The following is a 17,054-nucleotide window of genomic DNA, read 5'->3' as shown; positions in this document are numbered from 1 at the left end:
TCTGCGGCGGCGATTTTGCAAAGCGTGAATGCTCTGAAACACAAACAGTACACAGCAAACATATTTTGGTGTGTAATCGTGGTTGCTAAAGTTCATGTACTTTATATAGCGTATAGTAAATACTGACTGCGACGCTGAACACATGCAAATGTTAGCTTACGTTACCAGGAAACTTAACTTACCCTTTTGTGTCGGCGAACAACAGTCATGTCGACGTCTGAACTCCGTCGGTTTTCCCAAACTCCTGTTTTTTTTAGCGGTGATTTTCGTTGCTTTCTTCAGCTTCTTTTGAAACAAAACATTTCTTCTGCCTGCGGCAGGTAGCCGACGTGCTGTTGTGAGCCGCGCTGAAAATTACGTCATCACGCGTTGCTATAGTGACTCAATCTGCAATGGAAAATGGAAGCATAATGGGCCGAGGCGAGCCAAGGCGAGCTGTTACCAGCAGTGGAAAAACGCCATTAGTGTCTGTTAGCTCACAGGGCTCTAGGGCGCGAGAAACACTTTTCCTCTAGGTCGTAACGGTGCACCTAATGTCCTCGCATCCGCTGCCTCCCCACAAACAAAGCCATGTTGTTTATATCAATATATGGTTTAATTTTGCGTTACATGACCCATTTCTTCTATAAAGCCGTGCCTGTTTGGATGTCTCCTCTTACTCTCCGCGCTTTCCCGTCCCCCTTCAGTCACACACAGCTCCCAAAAACATGTAGACACAGCGGCCGTCGGTCCACACTTCTGACATTTGTCCACAGCTTTAATTATTATTAACACAGTTATATATTGTTGAGCACGAGAGGCAAACCTGTATATGTACCATTGTTTTCGCTGGTAACTCTGCTATTGCTGCGGCCACAGCGAAAAACACAGAAGAATGCAACTAACTTCATTCGTAGACTAATAGCGTGTGACACAAAGCCTGCCGGACCTGGGCGAGAGATGTGACCCATGGCCAGAATTTCATAGTTCACAAAAATGTAGCGCAGGGACAATACAGACATGTCATACACACCACATGTGTAACTCTGCTAACCCGCCATTCAACCCGTGCTGGACCCAGTCATAAAGAGTCAGCCGTAGTAGCCAAGCAGCCAAGAGTAGCATATATGTCCATCGCACTCCCTCTCTCTCTCTAGCTCTTTTAATCAGTTATTGTTGAAAACAAGTGAAGGAGCTTTCTCAGAGATACTTTTTTTTTTTTTTTTATATATCCTAGGGTATTTATTTTAGATAGCTAATTTTAATTTACATGTGTTGGAGCTGTATGTGTGCACAACATACAACTTCAACATAAGAGGAATGTAGCACAATATGGATGTGAAAGCAGATAAAAATAATTTAGTGACAATAAAATTAGGTTTGGTTAAAATCAACAAAAAATTGTGATAATTAATCATGATCTTACTATTGATCAAAATAATTGTGATTATCATTTTGGCCATAATCTTGCAGCCCTAACAACCACCGCAGGTTGAAACCAAACCAAGAGCTACTGCGTCAAGGACTGAGCCTCAGTGCAAATTAATAAAACACATGATTTCCCATGGGTTGAAAATGACAGAATTAGCCAAAAGGCTATTTCTAATCTACAGTCGGCATGTAAACATGAGCATTGGTTTGCAGCTAAACAATGAACAAAAAAAACAAACACAGGGGAGTCAGAATGGTACTGAGCCTTATGGCGCGTTGTTTTTTCAGCGGTGCGGATCCATACTATGTTAATGTGAATAGATGCAAATTTGCAGCACAAATTGTGTGACCCACAATGAGGCAACAATGGTGGCAATGGTGGTATATTTACATGAGTTGAAAAAGTTTAAATTGAGTGAGGAATTCATGCTAGCTGTGTCACGACAGCCTATCAGCGTTAACATTCTCCTGATTTCTGACGTTGTTGAATCAGAAATGGAGAAACACATCATTGTAGCTGTCTGCGGGCACACATAGCTCTGTAGTAAATCAATATTTACAGAGACCGGGACGAAAAAAGACAACTGGTAAGTTCTGAAATGATGTGTCTGTTGTTGTGTTGATGGACCAGCTACAATGTTAGCATAGCCGCGACATATGCAAATATCATTCAGAAAACAAGCATTCTTACAAATCAGCATCATGATGTTGTGATTTTGGCGTACTATTTATCCGTTAATTGCAAATAAAAAACAGCAAAATCTGTACAGCAAGCGGATCACCAGATGTAACGTTTACTTCCTGGAGAAGGCAATGAAATTCACAGTGCTTGTTTGTCCTCTGCATGATGTTATTATTTCAGAAACAACACCGCTTAATTTTCCGGCGTATCTGGAATTTCCACAACAGGTACAACGCAGCATGCGTGGTTATTTATTGTTTATTTGTTGCCTACAGCTCTACACTAGTGGGTAACACGAGTGAACACAAATAATTCCAATATGATCCGGCTATCAAACTGAATCAAATAAAGCAACTTGAATATTCCCTCCGCCTTGGTTTGAATGCACCATTAGGGTGATGTTTTTTCAACATCAGTGCAATGACTGACCACACACACACACACACACACACACACACACACACACACACACACACACACACACAAACACACAAACACACACACCTCTTGAAGATGAAAACTCAATATAGATAAAAGCGATAAAAGCTAAATGCCATACTTTTCACTTCAGCCATAATTAGCCATGAATAGCCAGGTGTTGTTTGTGTACAAACGTGTTGGTTTGAGTTGCTGTGACACAATATTTATCACTAAATATCAAACAATCAAACAAGACATCACATGCAACTTATATTCAGTTCACAGATCATCTTATGAATATGGGATTGTGACATTCATTTTCACTTATTTGATATACTGTCTGTATTTTCTATGTTATGATGTCAACAAAACAAGACATCAAAATGTCCACACTTATTTTACTATTGGTTTCTTACTGAATTTTTATAAACAACCATTTAGACCACCTGCTTTAAATACATGATACACCAACATCTATTCCATATGTTGTATAGTGTCTATATTGTCAGTGTCACTGCAATACAGACAGCATAATCTATGAGGTAATGCTATTAAGTAGTAAATTGCTCTACTGTTGCCTTTACTGTGCATTTTAATTTAATATTATTTTAATGTGCTTTAACTCTCCACCTACTAATAATATTTCCCTTGTGCATAGTATTAGAGAAAATGTCAGGCTGCCTTGATCTTGCCAAATTCTACACGACACGAAGGTCCTCTATAACACACACACGCACACGCACGCACACACGCACGCACATAGAAAAAAATTCAACAAGTAACAGGCACTACCCAGCCTGCGTTGCCAAAGATTTTTTTTAAGTTAGAGAGCTTGGTTTTGGTTCTTACACACATTTCTCCATTGTGCCCTGCTGCTTTCAGTTTTTCTTTTCTTTTATTTTTTTTATATAAATGGGGTGGCAAACAAAACGCACCAAAACATATTTTATGGCTCTACTACATTCTTCTGAAAATATTTCTTAGCATGAAGGGTGTAGTATAACAATGGTGACTGAGTATTATGTCTAAAACATGAGTTTTAAGAGTCCCAAAGTATCACAGCTAACACTTTTTTTTCAAACTCCACTCATTGTGAGCAGACACAACATTCTATTGGCCAGTTTAAGGGGTATGAGGGGTGTGTAGTGCATTCATGTTAACAATGTTATCCTTACTGTGAAGTCTGCAACTTGCATTGTGTCATTTAAACATTTACCAATGAATATTGTTAACACTGTGGTCTTTTTTTAAATAAAAACACAGGGTTTTTAATACGCTTTGAGTAAGATTGGTTCAAGGGCATGATTTTTGTATGTTAAGAGTCTGTGACAGACAGTGGTGCCTACAGTCTGAGGATCAGAACCCGGCAACTGACACAGGATGGGTGTGCTGGTTTCCTCAACTAGCCAAACAAAAGACCTACATCTACTTCTTTTTTGCATGCAGCCAGCTGAAAGAGGAAGTGACAGGCTGAAACAGGAAATGACATCAATACATAAGCATGGCAACAGTATGGTAATATTAAATATCTACTGTTAACCTCATTAAGGGTTAAGCATCTAAACTGTTCCCTCCATCTATCCCTTCACATGGCCCCTGCTGCTCAAGTGAGGTTAGGCACCTCACTTGATGCACTTTCTCCACTCTGGTTCACACCAATAGAAGCCAGAAGCAGCTGAAAGCCAGCAGTGTGACAGATCAAGTGAGGTCCAAGGTGAAACTAAATCTGACACCGCAAAACTTTACAGAAGTGAAGACGGGTACGTTGAGGGAAGAGAACACAAGCGGTCCACTTCTACCTTTACCTCTGGTAGAGTGCCACCTGCCCTTTCCCCTGCTTTCTGACAGCTTCACTACGTCATCAGATGTAGCTCACCTACATCAGCTAGATACAGCCTGCCTTGGTTTCTCTTTCGTCACTCTTTTTGCTCATTCTTTCAAGGTCTCTCCTCTCTCCTAGAACACATGTGAACAGCAGGTCTACTAAAGGAGATGAAGAGACAGTGGATAAAAACTCTGGCTGCACTGTGAACAAGTGCAGCACTGATATAATTAAGTGAAGCCTCTCTGTTGATCATACGGACATGCTCAATCTTCCACTTTGGCCCACTTTATTATCTCATGAACTATTCTAGCAGGATTTGTTGCCAATTTAAATGATCCTCTCTTTCTTCTCACCCCCCCCCCCCCCCCCCCCAAGTGCTGACCACTTCTCCTCCAAGACCGTAAAATGTGCAAAATAGTCACAGTATTGAATACTAGAGCAATTTGTTTGCTTTAGGTAACATTTTGACATTTGGCTGTTTAAGTGTTCTTTAGCTGGTTTCAGCATATAGAAAAGGCACAAAGCTGAGAGTGCAGGCTGCCCCAGGGGGAGCCCAGGATCAGCAGATCTTCTACTGTAGAAAAATGACAGGATAACCCGATGCAAATGGAGGGGAAGTGAAGTGAGCTCATTTCCTATAATGGCATGAAGGAAATGGATTTTGTGTGTGTGTGTGTGGGGGGGGGGGGGTGGGTAGATGTATTGGTGTTTAATGGCATGATCAGACAAAGCAAAAACCCCACCCCTTAGTTCCCACTCCCCAAGGGCACATGGAAAATGTAAGCAAAATAAAGAGAGGAACTTTGACATTTCTGGTGATGTTATTGGAGGAGAGGGGAGGGGGGAGGGGGGGGTCATGAACTTGTGGAGTGAACTACGTTTTTTCAGGACCCTAGCACAATAAACAGCACTACAGGGAGCCCTGTATGGAATTTACACAATAATGTCAATCAGGCGTGGTTTGAAACTGGAAAATAAATGGTTTTTCTGGCCCTCTGGCAAAATATGGAAGAAAGCCATAATACTTACTGAAGTGCAGGAGTAGGTCAGTTTATCAAAAATACAAAAAAATATACATTTATTTCTTACTTCTAGGGGTATCTAGTCATACTGAGGAAAACTGATATTTTTTACCCAGGTTTTGAGATCTCACCTACTGACAGTCCTCCAACCACCCAATACAATGCAGGTGAATACAACTTTGTTTGTGGTGCTCACATTGTTGAAAGATAACATGTCAAACAGTTCATTAGCAGCATGTCTGACAACAAACAATGTCCCAGTTACTCAGGCATAATCTACAGATCTCACCTCCTCACCACCCTCTGTTTTTTTTTGTTTTTTTTAATCTTTGATAGGAATTAGCTTCTATTAAAAAGTGAGGTGTGCCATTTGTCAAAAATAACCAAAATGAGATAAATTATATTCTGACAAAACAAACTGACTAATGTTTTAGAACTTTGAGCTGAAAAAGGAATTCCATGTACATACAGTGTACCAGGCTGGCTCTGGAAGTCTCGGTGGAGGAGATCTGAAAAACTCAGCAGCTTAAGTCAACTTGTGTTATATCATTACGTACACCCGCATGGCTGGATACCCTATGATTAACTGGGAACTTTTTTTGTAATTTGGGCAAACTGACCCTAATTTGTACATTCTGTTTTAAGCCTATACATCCTTCTGTCTCACACTCAGAGAGCAATGCATTTTGCAACAGTTCCTGTGTCTGTTGCAGGGCTGTCTGCAGGCCTACATGCTGCAGTATCTACTTCCTCCTCCTACACACACCATCAGAGGTAAAGGGCATGCACACAGACAATTAGGCTTGTTATCTGTATCAAACATCTTCACACCCTGTGAGGACCAGAACCAAGGTGAATCCGGAGGGTTGGAAATATATGAGTTGTTTGTAGAGGTAACTGGTGTAGGATTTTCTAAGCTATCGTATTTTCAGAGCAGAGAGGATAGTGCAGCCTCGTCCCTGCGGACTCGCACTGAGACACACAGTCTGCAGGAGCAGGGTTTATCTTAGGAGCGCTCTGTGTAATTGCAGGATATTCTGCCATTTCACATACACACTCACAGATCTGCTATCCAGTGCGTCATACAGCTAATTAGGCAGCACTGTGGTGCAGACTGTTGAGTAAACACGGTCAAGTCACCCAAAAAACATAGGGCAGTGACTCATTTAAAAAATCTCACAGAATTGGCACATATTCGCCAATTGTGCTCATTGTAAATATCCGTAACAATGTAGCTGCTAAGTAGCTCATGTTCAGATGAGATTTCTTGGGAAAGTGCTACCAGAGCAGGCACTCAAACTGTACTACCTGAGGAACAGGTCAGGCTGACTTGGTTTCTCCAGAGAAATCCAAGTCTCTATAATCAGCAAACTGTAATTACACGTGACACCCACCAAAACTCAGACACTGACTTTAATAAGAGGGAGGAACCTAGTGTCTGTGCAGCACTGACCACATGGGCTGACCAGCAGCAGAACATGTCACCTTGTGTTGTCATCAAACATGACTATATACAGTAAATAGGTGACTGTGCTGGAGACTTACCTTTGGGCTACAATGTGCTGCTAGATGTTATTGAACAAACAACCTCATTTAAAAGTTATGTTTTACTTCTTCAGTCTGTTTCTGATCACATCCATGTAACCTGGAGGGGTATGAGAGTAAATAAAAAAGGAATTGGACTTTACAGGTGCAGCTTTTCAGAGGTTTGCAGAACAGTCAAACACCTCTAATCACCAACTGGCAAAAAGATAATAACAGGATCAGAGAGATGCCTGAGCTCTCTGCTTCTCTAACCGTACTACCACAGTAGCTTATAGCTCAGGTTTCCAAATTTAACTCTGCTTAGATTGATGGCTTTCACAAATGGTAGCAGTGCCTCAGTTAGTCGATATAGGCCCTCTCTCTCTCTGATCAATACTGTGTCTGCAGCGCTAATATCTGAGAAAGTTACCTAATCAAAGTGTTTAAGAGAACTGAAGACAACGGGAGGAAACTGCCATTGAAGATGTGTGACAGTGGCTACAACCTAAAAACAATTAAGTGAGCTAAAATGTCATACTGAAGTGTTTAACTGTGGCCTTTCATTGCAACAAGTAAAATAAAAATGTACTCTAATTTCAAACCGTTATGGCTTGGATAAAATATTATTCAAATTTAAGAAGGATTCAAAATAAAAACAGTTGCAACTCCTAATATTACAGATTGTTAGACCGGAGATAAACTTGTTAGACTAAGCTTACACAAACACATGATGACTGCCTTGTTCTTGTCCTCAGAAATTAACGGTATGCAGTTAGATACCCAAACGTGGGGTTATAGAACATAACTTAGGATCATCCACAACTTTCACTTTGACACAATTTAACAACACTTTTAAGTTGTATTTAGGGCTATAATTTTGGTTTTGGATGCTAAGATGTGACTAAAATAGGCATGGGCCGGTATGAGATTCTGACGGTATGATAACCTTCACCAAAAATATCCCTGTTTCACGGTATTGCAATTACTGCTTTACACGGTTTTCTTTTTGACATGTCTAGGTAAAAAAAATTAAAATACGTTTTTCCATTGAACACAATGCATTTTATTTTCAAACACACTGTGCACTGGCAGGGAGAGGGATTTCCAGAGTGCACTTTCTGTCCTTGAAGACGCCACTCTGCGCTCAACTACATTCTTTTATTTTTTATGATCAAACATCTCCGCGACCTACTGAGTGGCGTTATAGTCGCGCATTATGACATTGAAATTAGACAACTCTTTTAATAATCAAATTTTATCGATTCGTTGTTGCAGCCCTAGTATCTAACCTGATTTGTATCCAACATCCAATAACTGCTTCATTGTGAGTCCATTTCCCTACTTCCTGACCAAAGCTTTAGCAAACTATGCAGATAAAAGAGCGTGCGTCCTCCCCATGAACATTGCAGAGACCAGATTTAAAAGGGGAAGCAAGAACGACGGTTTTCATATCATGTGTTTTTCCTTTTGTCTGTTGTTAAAAAAAAGAAGGTTGGTTCATTAGAATGACCAGCGTCTTTATGTAAAAACAGTCAAGGTGACCATGTTAGTTAGTTAGTTAGTTAGTTACACAAGCCTCTCTTTACATCCCCTCTCCACACGGAGATAATATATTCATAGCCTGAAAACATTAACAGCACACTGCCCATCCGATGGAGTTGCTAGTCAATGGAAGCCGAGCCAATTCGACACTAGCTGTGTTTCCATTATATTGTCAAGTTAATAAAGAAAAAAAAAAAACACTTTTGAAATGTCACAAAAAAAGAAAGGCAAATTAGGGATGGTCCCATCAACTGGTTTGGAGTGAATAAACTTGGCTACAGCGTAGTTTCACCAGAAGCTGCTGCCATTTAACCACATCTAACCCATCTACAAGAGAGACATGGAGAGGCAGTCAGGAATTTGGTTCAACTGAGCAAGTTTTAAATGTTCTTTAGCGTCAGTTTGTATTGGCAATGATTCATGCAGTCCAGAGATTAAGAGATTATCTGGAAAACACTGATAGCGGAAATAACTGATCACTCATTTGAGTGAAATGTTATTTGGCGAGGCATTTCCAAATCCCATTTAGCACATCAAATCTTTTTCGACAAAGGCCAAAAAAAAAAATCAAGCAAGCGTAAAACCTTTTTTGTTTAATTGAGGAAGTTTCATCGAAAACATGACTACTGAAGCAAGACCAAATCATAAACTGAGTCTATAATGTGTAGTGCAGTGCATGCCTTGTGTGTCATGTCATTAAAAAAAAAAAACACATCCATTATCCTCATTGGAAATGAACAACAAGTGCTGCCATATTAGTTGTTTTAAGACTCAAAATAGACCAAGTTGTTTCTTTTCTCAGAACATGAACATTCATTTTTTTCAACACAGACCAATAGAACTGTCTTTCTTTCCATCATTTATCACCTCTACCCTGTCAAGCTGACAGCTGTGGAGGGGGGAAGGGAGTGTTCCACTACACACACTCTTCAATGTAATGTGCACACATATCGAAGACGTTTTTAGTTCAATAGATATAGCCTAATCGTGTTAGAGGTAAATGCGGCTTTCATGCATGCCGTATACCAGCGTATTTACAGTACATAGCACCATTGCCTATCAAGCCTCTGAGCCAATGTGTTTACAATTAGAAGAGAAGTGTGTGTGTGTGTGTGCGTGTGTGTGCTGAATCATGCAGAGATATTTCCTACTACAAGGCTGCTGTTCTCACAGTTTAACCTGCCAAAACAAACTTTTCATTTGTGCTGAGTTGAAAGAAAACAAGGTTAGTAAGCCAAAGAATAGAGAAAATCAGGCCGAGAGACATTTACGTTGTCGACGAGAGGAGATTAAATGTCAATCAAAGACCAGAATCAGCAGAGAAGCCTGTGAATGAGTGCTTCCTGTTAATGAAAGCTAAAGCCTCGACAGAATGAAGTCCTCTCTGCTACATTAACTAATGGATTTCTCTCGGGACAACTAATACGACTCAACAATCCAACACAGCCTTCTTTGTGGTATGGTATGGCATTAGAAATTCCTAATTACATTTGTTTCTTTACATCAGGTAAAATATAAAGTGTGAACATTTGGATTGTGATTCTTCTGGTTAGACTTTCTCTGCTTGTTGAAGAAAGGCAGTGATGCAGAGTTAAATTAAAGAGAGACCATCATGTCAGTCAAGGGGAGGCATCCTTCCACCTTAACTCCCTCCCTTCATCTCAAGAGTCTCTTGAATTTGCTTTTGGAGGGATATGAGATCACAATTTACAAGACTGTCTTTATTGGACAGACAGGACAGACTGCCTACTGGAGTGCTTTTTCTCAGCTGTTCCAACAGATACCATGGCAGCAGAAGGGAGTGCTGAAAAGCATACCTGGAGGCGCGATGTTGCACCTCTGAAAGGATGTCACACCTCTTTCACACATCCAGCAAATCAATAGACAATTTCAGCTCCAACTAGAAAACATCTTTCATAAAATAATATTGCAATTAAATTAAACACTAGCTCAAGTCTTCTCACAGGATTGTACGAAGAAACATTTAGGTTAGACACTGTAACGGAGTACGAAATTCATTTTGAGTCTTTGAGTTGCGGACAAAACAAGACATCTGAGGACGTCCTCTTGGCCTTTTGGGAAACACTGATCCACATTTTTCACCACTTTCTGACATTTTATAGACCAAACAACTAATTGAGTAATCAAAAATATATGTAATGGATTAATCAACTATAAAAATAATTGTTAGTTGCAGCCCTGATCTTTAAGGTATTATTAATGCAATCAAATAAACTGTATTTACCATTCAGATAACTGGAATTTAGAGACCAAAAATCCTACATAGGAAATTGCAGCTTTATATCCTAACGCAGTCTTTGCATAGGCTACAGTGACACATTTTCTTTTTCTTTTCTTTTTTTTTAAGTGCACAAGTGAAGAGAAAGTCTCATTTGCATGACGTGAGCCTTTAAGCACAAATTTACAAACCCTTGTTATAAAATTCAGAACTCTCCTATAATTCCTGTCAACCCCCATACACTGCCCCGGATGGGCATTATTACTGACATGACACCTGCGGCAGGGGCAACAACTTTCAACCAGCCGTCTCAGGAGAGAAAAATCACAGCGTGTTCCCTATCAATTTAATCTGAATTTTCCGTTTTCTGTCAGGAAAGAGGAAGACAAATCAATGTTGTTACTCTGTGATCACCAACCTGTTATGAAATGCATGGCTTAACTAAATAACTAACTATTTCACATGTAGACAAGCTAATGAAAGCAGAGAGTATGTTTGAAAATGGTGCAGAATAAAAAGAATATTCATATCATAACTTAAGTTGCCTCAGTTTCCTCAGAATCAATATCAGTTTAAACCCGAGCATATGTTCGGCGAGGTGTTTTCAATAAAATCACGGCCTATTCTAAGAAAATAAGTCACTCAAAAACGCATTCATTCCCTTGAGGCAATTACTGGAGTACCTTGTAAAGCATGAGTCAATGACCATGAGATGAAACATACCACTGATGCAGGAATTTACTGATTTCAATCAAATGATTGAATAAAAATGGATAAGCACGTTGGATGTCAAACCAAAAGGATGTCAGTGTGGCTTCAATATTAAACAGGACTTTTGCAGACAAAAGCAATGTCTACAAAAGTCAATGGCAAAGCAGAAATGAAAAGGAACCAGGGAGCCATTTAAAAGGCTGCGGAAGTGTCATACTCCCTACTTTCAATCAGTTGTTTTAAATACATGTGTAAGCTCTAGCCAGTGCTGGGAACAGTCAGGGCTGTTCACCCTCTGTCCAAACAGCAGCCCACTCATGATCAACCAGACCCTGCAATGTCTGAGCCCTGAGTTCAATCCTGGTAGGAGGAAACCACTGCAAATATCAGACTGCCCTGTCCAACGAGATCAAACACTGTGGTCTGATCTCTCACTCAACATCCAGGGTTTAGCATCTAAAACCATTCTTTGCTGGACTTGGACGTGTGATCCAGACTGCTGTTTCAACTCAAACCCCTCCAAACATGTTCAATATAGTACATGTACGTTTACATCAAAGCAGAGCGTATAGAATAAGGACAAAGTGCCCAACAGGACATGTTGCTTTTTAACATCTGTACTTGGACAGTGGCAGGTCAAGTTCGACACTCACACAAACTGCATTCATGGTGGCATTAACGTTACCGCTGCCACGTTTGTCTCTTCAGCTAACTTACACGATAGCGTGAAGGATGAGAGTGGAGGCCACATTTTTTAAGATGTTAAATGTAGCTATTAATAACATTAGCTAAAGCATTGCCTACTAACTATATATCGTCATACTTTGAACGATGCTGTGTCCTATTTGTACAAATGATCAAGTGTTTCGTGCCGTTGCATGAATTGCCTGTAATAAACTGCTAATGAGGCACTTTTGAAAGCCAGTCTCAGTGTTGTGACAGACTACTCACCCAGCAGCAGCAGTTTCACTTCCCTCGCAGCCTTCTCTCCATCTTCTCTCAGGTTTTTATCAATCATTTTAGACCTCTCGGCCGCGGCTTTATCTTCCTGACTAACTGTACACCCCATGTTTCCTAGTGCGCGCTTCAGGGCTGCTGTTTAGTGGGGGAAATATCACCAGGAAAATATATATATATATATATATATATATATATAATTACCGACTGAGTCCCGAAAACCCCTATTTAAAAACAAGGGTTGAAGTTGAATAAGGCGACTTCCCTTTTTGATGGGTGGCGACAAACGTGACGGAGTCCGTTCATCCGCGAGAGGGAACGAAAATCATAGAGTTCCTCGAGCGATGTGAACCTGGATTTCTAACGTATTAAATTCCCAAACACTCGTTGGTTGTTCGGTCAGTTGGCCAACATTGGTGGTTTTTTTGTAGGAGTGGAGAAGTTGTCCTTGTTGCCGAAAACAAAGCTTGAAGAACTTTTTTTGGCGGAAGGCTGACTTTTAGCTAATTCTGTAGTTCCCACAACAGACCATCAGAGCAGGTTAAAACGTACAAAAACGGACCACGAAGTTCAACAAAAAAGTATTCCAGCTGTTGAAACCCGAGCACACGGATTCCTGCTGGCAGTGAGGCTACCGGACACACGTTTACCACTTTTCAGAGGATATTTCTCTTTGCTGCTTTATACGTTTTCCGTTTGTTTTAATCCCTATCGCCGTTACGCACTCTCTTCCCAGCGTTGAGATTTATCACGTTTGAAGCCACACCCGTAGCCGCCGTGAAGTTCACCTCCGCCTGACAAACAGCGAGACAGCGCCGTCACCCCAACTCTGCAGCAGCAGGGCCAGCCTTCATCAGATAATAAAAACGCCCACTCCTAGTTATTCATGGGAAATGTAGTCAAAATAAGGTTTCCTTCAAGCGCTCTTTAGCCTTGGAGTTTATATGCTATGCTGCAAGCAAAGACATACAAAAGTTAAAATTAATTAATTCAAAATTTTAAAAAATAGTTAATCAATTCATTTTACAGTAGGGTGATTCCCCAGTTGACGAGAAGAGAGATTCGTGTTTTTTTTGTTTTTTTATCTTTTTAATAGCAACTGTTTTTTTGGCTGATAGCTATCACCATTAACCAGTATGCAGATACCTTATATGGATTTGACATTTTTCACAGCCTACTGTTGATTTTGTTACGACAAAACACAACAGTGATGGACAAAGTATTCAGATTTTTTACCTAATTAAAGGTATTAATATCACAGTGTAAAAATACTTAATTACAAGGAAAACTAAAAAGTTTTGCATTACTAATTGTTTTTAATAAAAAATATTTTTTGCTAAAGTAGGCCATCAGCCCATTAACCCGAATAGTCCCTTGCAAAATGGTATTCTAATATTTAACTGGATTTTTATTATTGATGTAATACAACCACAATTTCAGTGTTGTTGCGGGTTGAGAGATGGAGACATTTAGCTCAAGATAATCTAGATAATTAACACTTTGATTGATTAATCTAACACAATATGCTCTATAAAAACCCAACAATGTAACATTACGGTTAACTTGACAGCCAGTGCCGACCACAGCTCTACAGTGTCACCTTGTGGACTGACCCTCAAAGACACATTAGCAACTTCCTTTTTACACTGTTGTAGGCTACTACAAGTCTTATTCACATGTAAATGCTATGTTGCCAAAGAAAGACAATGCTAGTTACTTGATTAGGGTGAAATAAAATGATATGCATCTGTGAAATATTGTACAATTAGAATACATACAACAATAAAACTACATATAAGTATCTTTTTTATCGTTGACAAATATCATTGTTTATTTACTCACATAATCTACGCAATATATAACAGCCGACTGAAGGATGCATTATAGAAGGACATCAAGGTCACGAAGGTCATCAAAGTCACAGAATCTGTTCAAGTGTTTCACTTAGAAATGATAACAATGTTGGCAGTAGATAGAACTTTGGAATTGTCAATTAGTATAAAACACAGAGGCTTGAAAGTCAGTTCACATTCTCTCACCTGTTTCCTTATAGCATATCTGACAGATAATGAGAGATCACAGTTTTGTTATCTCATTATCTTTATTGCAACATTGTTTACAGTACAAGAACTGCCAGCGATATTAAAATATATAGATACATGAAAATCAACATGAATTGAAGGACAAAAAGGTTTAAAAGCACTTTAAAAATGATAACATTTATATTTTTAATTGGGCTAAAATGTATATTGCTATTTACAATAGTACAAACTAGATATGCATAAAGAATATAAAGGGTATACATTTATATACATTATTTATAAATGCTGGCCAATGTCAATATTCAATATGTTACTATTCAATCACACACATTTCATTAAATCACTGAGACGGAGACTAATAACACTGAGATCTAAATATAGGTCCTCAGAGATCATCTTGTGTCAGCTTTGTGTATATTTCTATCTTTTGCGTGATGTGAAGTGTTTTGTGTGGGTGCACCATTGAAAGCTGTTCATGACACTCATTTGATTCCCCAAATGGCTTCATAATACATACAGCCAAAATAAGGTCAAACTAGGAACAGGCAGATGGGGATAAATATAACTCTTCCATTGGTCAAACACTATGTTATGCCTCAGTGGCTGATTTACATGATTCCCTCTGTATACAGATACATACAGACAACCAAACATCTAGATACAACAAAAAACAAGGTATTAAAAGAGGTTTGTTGTGTTACAAATTGACTGGACAATACTCACTTACCCACACAGCACTCACTATAGTATGATGTAACAGAGTTAAAAGTGTATTAAAATGTTGGCCACAAGCTCACTAACAACTCCAAGTTAGTAGATTACTGTCTGCCAAGAAGCAGTAAGCAGTCAGAAATGACCCAAACTATACCACTGATGATATACCACTGACTATAGAAGACGAATACAAGAAGAAAAACACTCAACACTCAATCATTAACAGGTTTTGCATTTCATCACTGAATCAGATTCAACCAAATAGACATTAAACATGAAGTTCAAAACAACAGTTAATCGATCAATGGCCAAAGCCAAACATTTGAATTATACTTCTGATCAGAGCATAGGTCCAGACACTAATGTATACAGTAGGTAGGCTACTACAGTTCAAATCAGGGATCGACTGATATGGGTTTTCAAGGCCGATACTTGTTATTAGTTAGTGAAACCGATAACCGATATCTGAAACCAATACTTTCACAGCAAAAAGGAAAATCTTTAAGTCAAAAGTAAGATTTTGGAATGTTAGGAAATCCAACACAAAACTTTGTTTAAATGCTTTAAGCCATTATTTTATAGATTAGAAATTTTCAACATAACTCACAGTAAAAGATAGTCAGATAGAGTGAAGCCAAAGTGGAGGGACAGACACAGAGCTGTAGCAGAGCCAAAATAGGGCACTTTTTAATCAATTGACTTTATTGTTTATCAGGCAAATAAAACGCAGACACAAAAAATCTGCTAACTGCCAAAAAACGGTCCAATAGTCGGTCTATCCCTGGTTAAAATACAACGGAGCCATGTTTTCTTTTTCTTTTTTTAAACACGGACACTTTAAAACCTCCAACAGTACATCCAACTAATAGTTGTTTTATCTACAGAATAGACCAGAGGAGGACAGGAATGTTTGCAGGGGCTCACAGTAAAGCTAACCACAACGTTTTTTTAGGTACTGTTTGAGAAGACATCCATATTTATACCATTGATACATTTGCTCATAGTCTACATTAGATTGATTACTTCACCAAAGATTTAGTTATACAAAAAGGAGATGCCCTTAAATCACATCTATCAATAGCCTATGTGAATTTTTGTTACAACTTATGAATGGATACAAGAAGTTGTGCTTATCAACAGAAAGTGCTATTGCTAACCACCAACTTTTCAATATTGTTAAAGAGACAGTAATCCCACTATTTCTGTATGGGATTAGGCTTGTGCTGGACACATGCATATTTAAAGACACCAAACTGTTAATAAACACTTCATGAAGTGACCCTGTAGTTGTTTTTTTGGTTATCTCTGATTACGTCCAGTAAATGTTCAGAAACAACACATCATCCAGGTAAAAATCCTCCCTGTTCAATCATTAAGAACACTGAGCGGTAACTTCTTTTCATTTCATTTATCACGTCTGATCTGTACAATCCAACTGATGAGGTCTTCAGTATCATTTATCACTTTAATTTACACAGCAATACATAGAGAAGTTCTACGCACCAACAGTGTTTAACATAGTGATATAACCAGCCAGATCATTTAAAAACATTCCTACCCAAAAACCCTCCTCTCTGATATTGATGGCCTCACTGAGAATCATGCCATACGCTTCTTCTGAGGTTTTCATCAAATAGTGATTATTAATATAAAATACATATAGATCATATTGTGTAGGATTGTTATGATAATTGTGCTCACAACACTATACCACATACTGTGGTTTTGCACCTGCTCTGTCAGAGGTCAAGGTTAACACCTCCAAACCTTAAAATAACCAGCAGCAGAAAAAGTTTGTGGTGCTAAGCGAAGCTAACCAGCTGCAGCTTCAAATTCAGTGTACAAGCAGAGAGCGGTTTCAATCTTCCCTGCTAGAAAGTCAGTAGGCATATTTTTTTGTCAAATGTTGAACTATTCCTTTAACTTAGCTTTCTTTCAGTTCAATAGCTTTTACTATCACTTTCCT

The 17,054-nt window shown here is 39.0% G+C and overlaps 1 protein-coding gene across 2 annotated transcripts in view; it reads right to left on the bottom strand.

Moving 5' to 3' along the window:
- Window positions 1-13,161, bottom strand: part of LOC117944074 (guanine nucleotide-binding protein G(i) subunit alpha-2-like) — a 54,420-nt gene extending 41,259 nt beyond the window's left edge. The window contains exon 1 of one of the 2 annotated variants that reach the window (XM_034870608.1): window positions 12,327-13,161. In XM_034870608.1, coding sequence (XP_034726499.1) covers window positions 12,327-12,444 — 118 coding nt within the window. In that variant the 5' untranslated portion in view covers window positions 12,445-13,161. The remainder of the gene's footprint in view (window positions 1-12,326) is intronic. The other variant, XM_034870607.1, reaches the window with a different exon arrangement.
- Between the last annotated feature and the right edge of the window lie 3,893 nt (window positions 13,162-17,054).

The sequence above is a fragment of the Etheostoma cragini genome, chromosome 4 (genome assembly GCF_013103735.1).
Source record: "Etheostoma cragini isolate CJK2018 chromosome 4, CSU_Ecrag_1.0, whole genome shotgun sequence".
Taxonomy (NCBI): domain Eukaryota; kingdom Metazoa; phylum Chordata; class Actinopteri; order Perciformes; family Percidae; genus Etheostoma; species Etheostoma cragini.
This window is presented reverse-complemented; position numbering and strand designations above follow the sequence as displayed.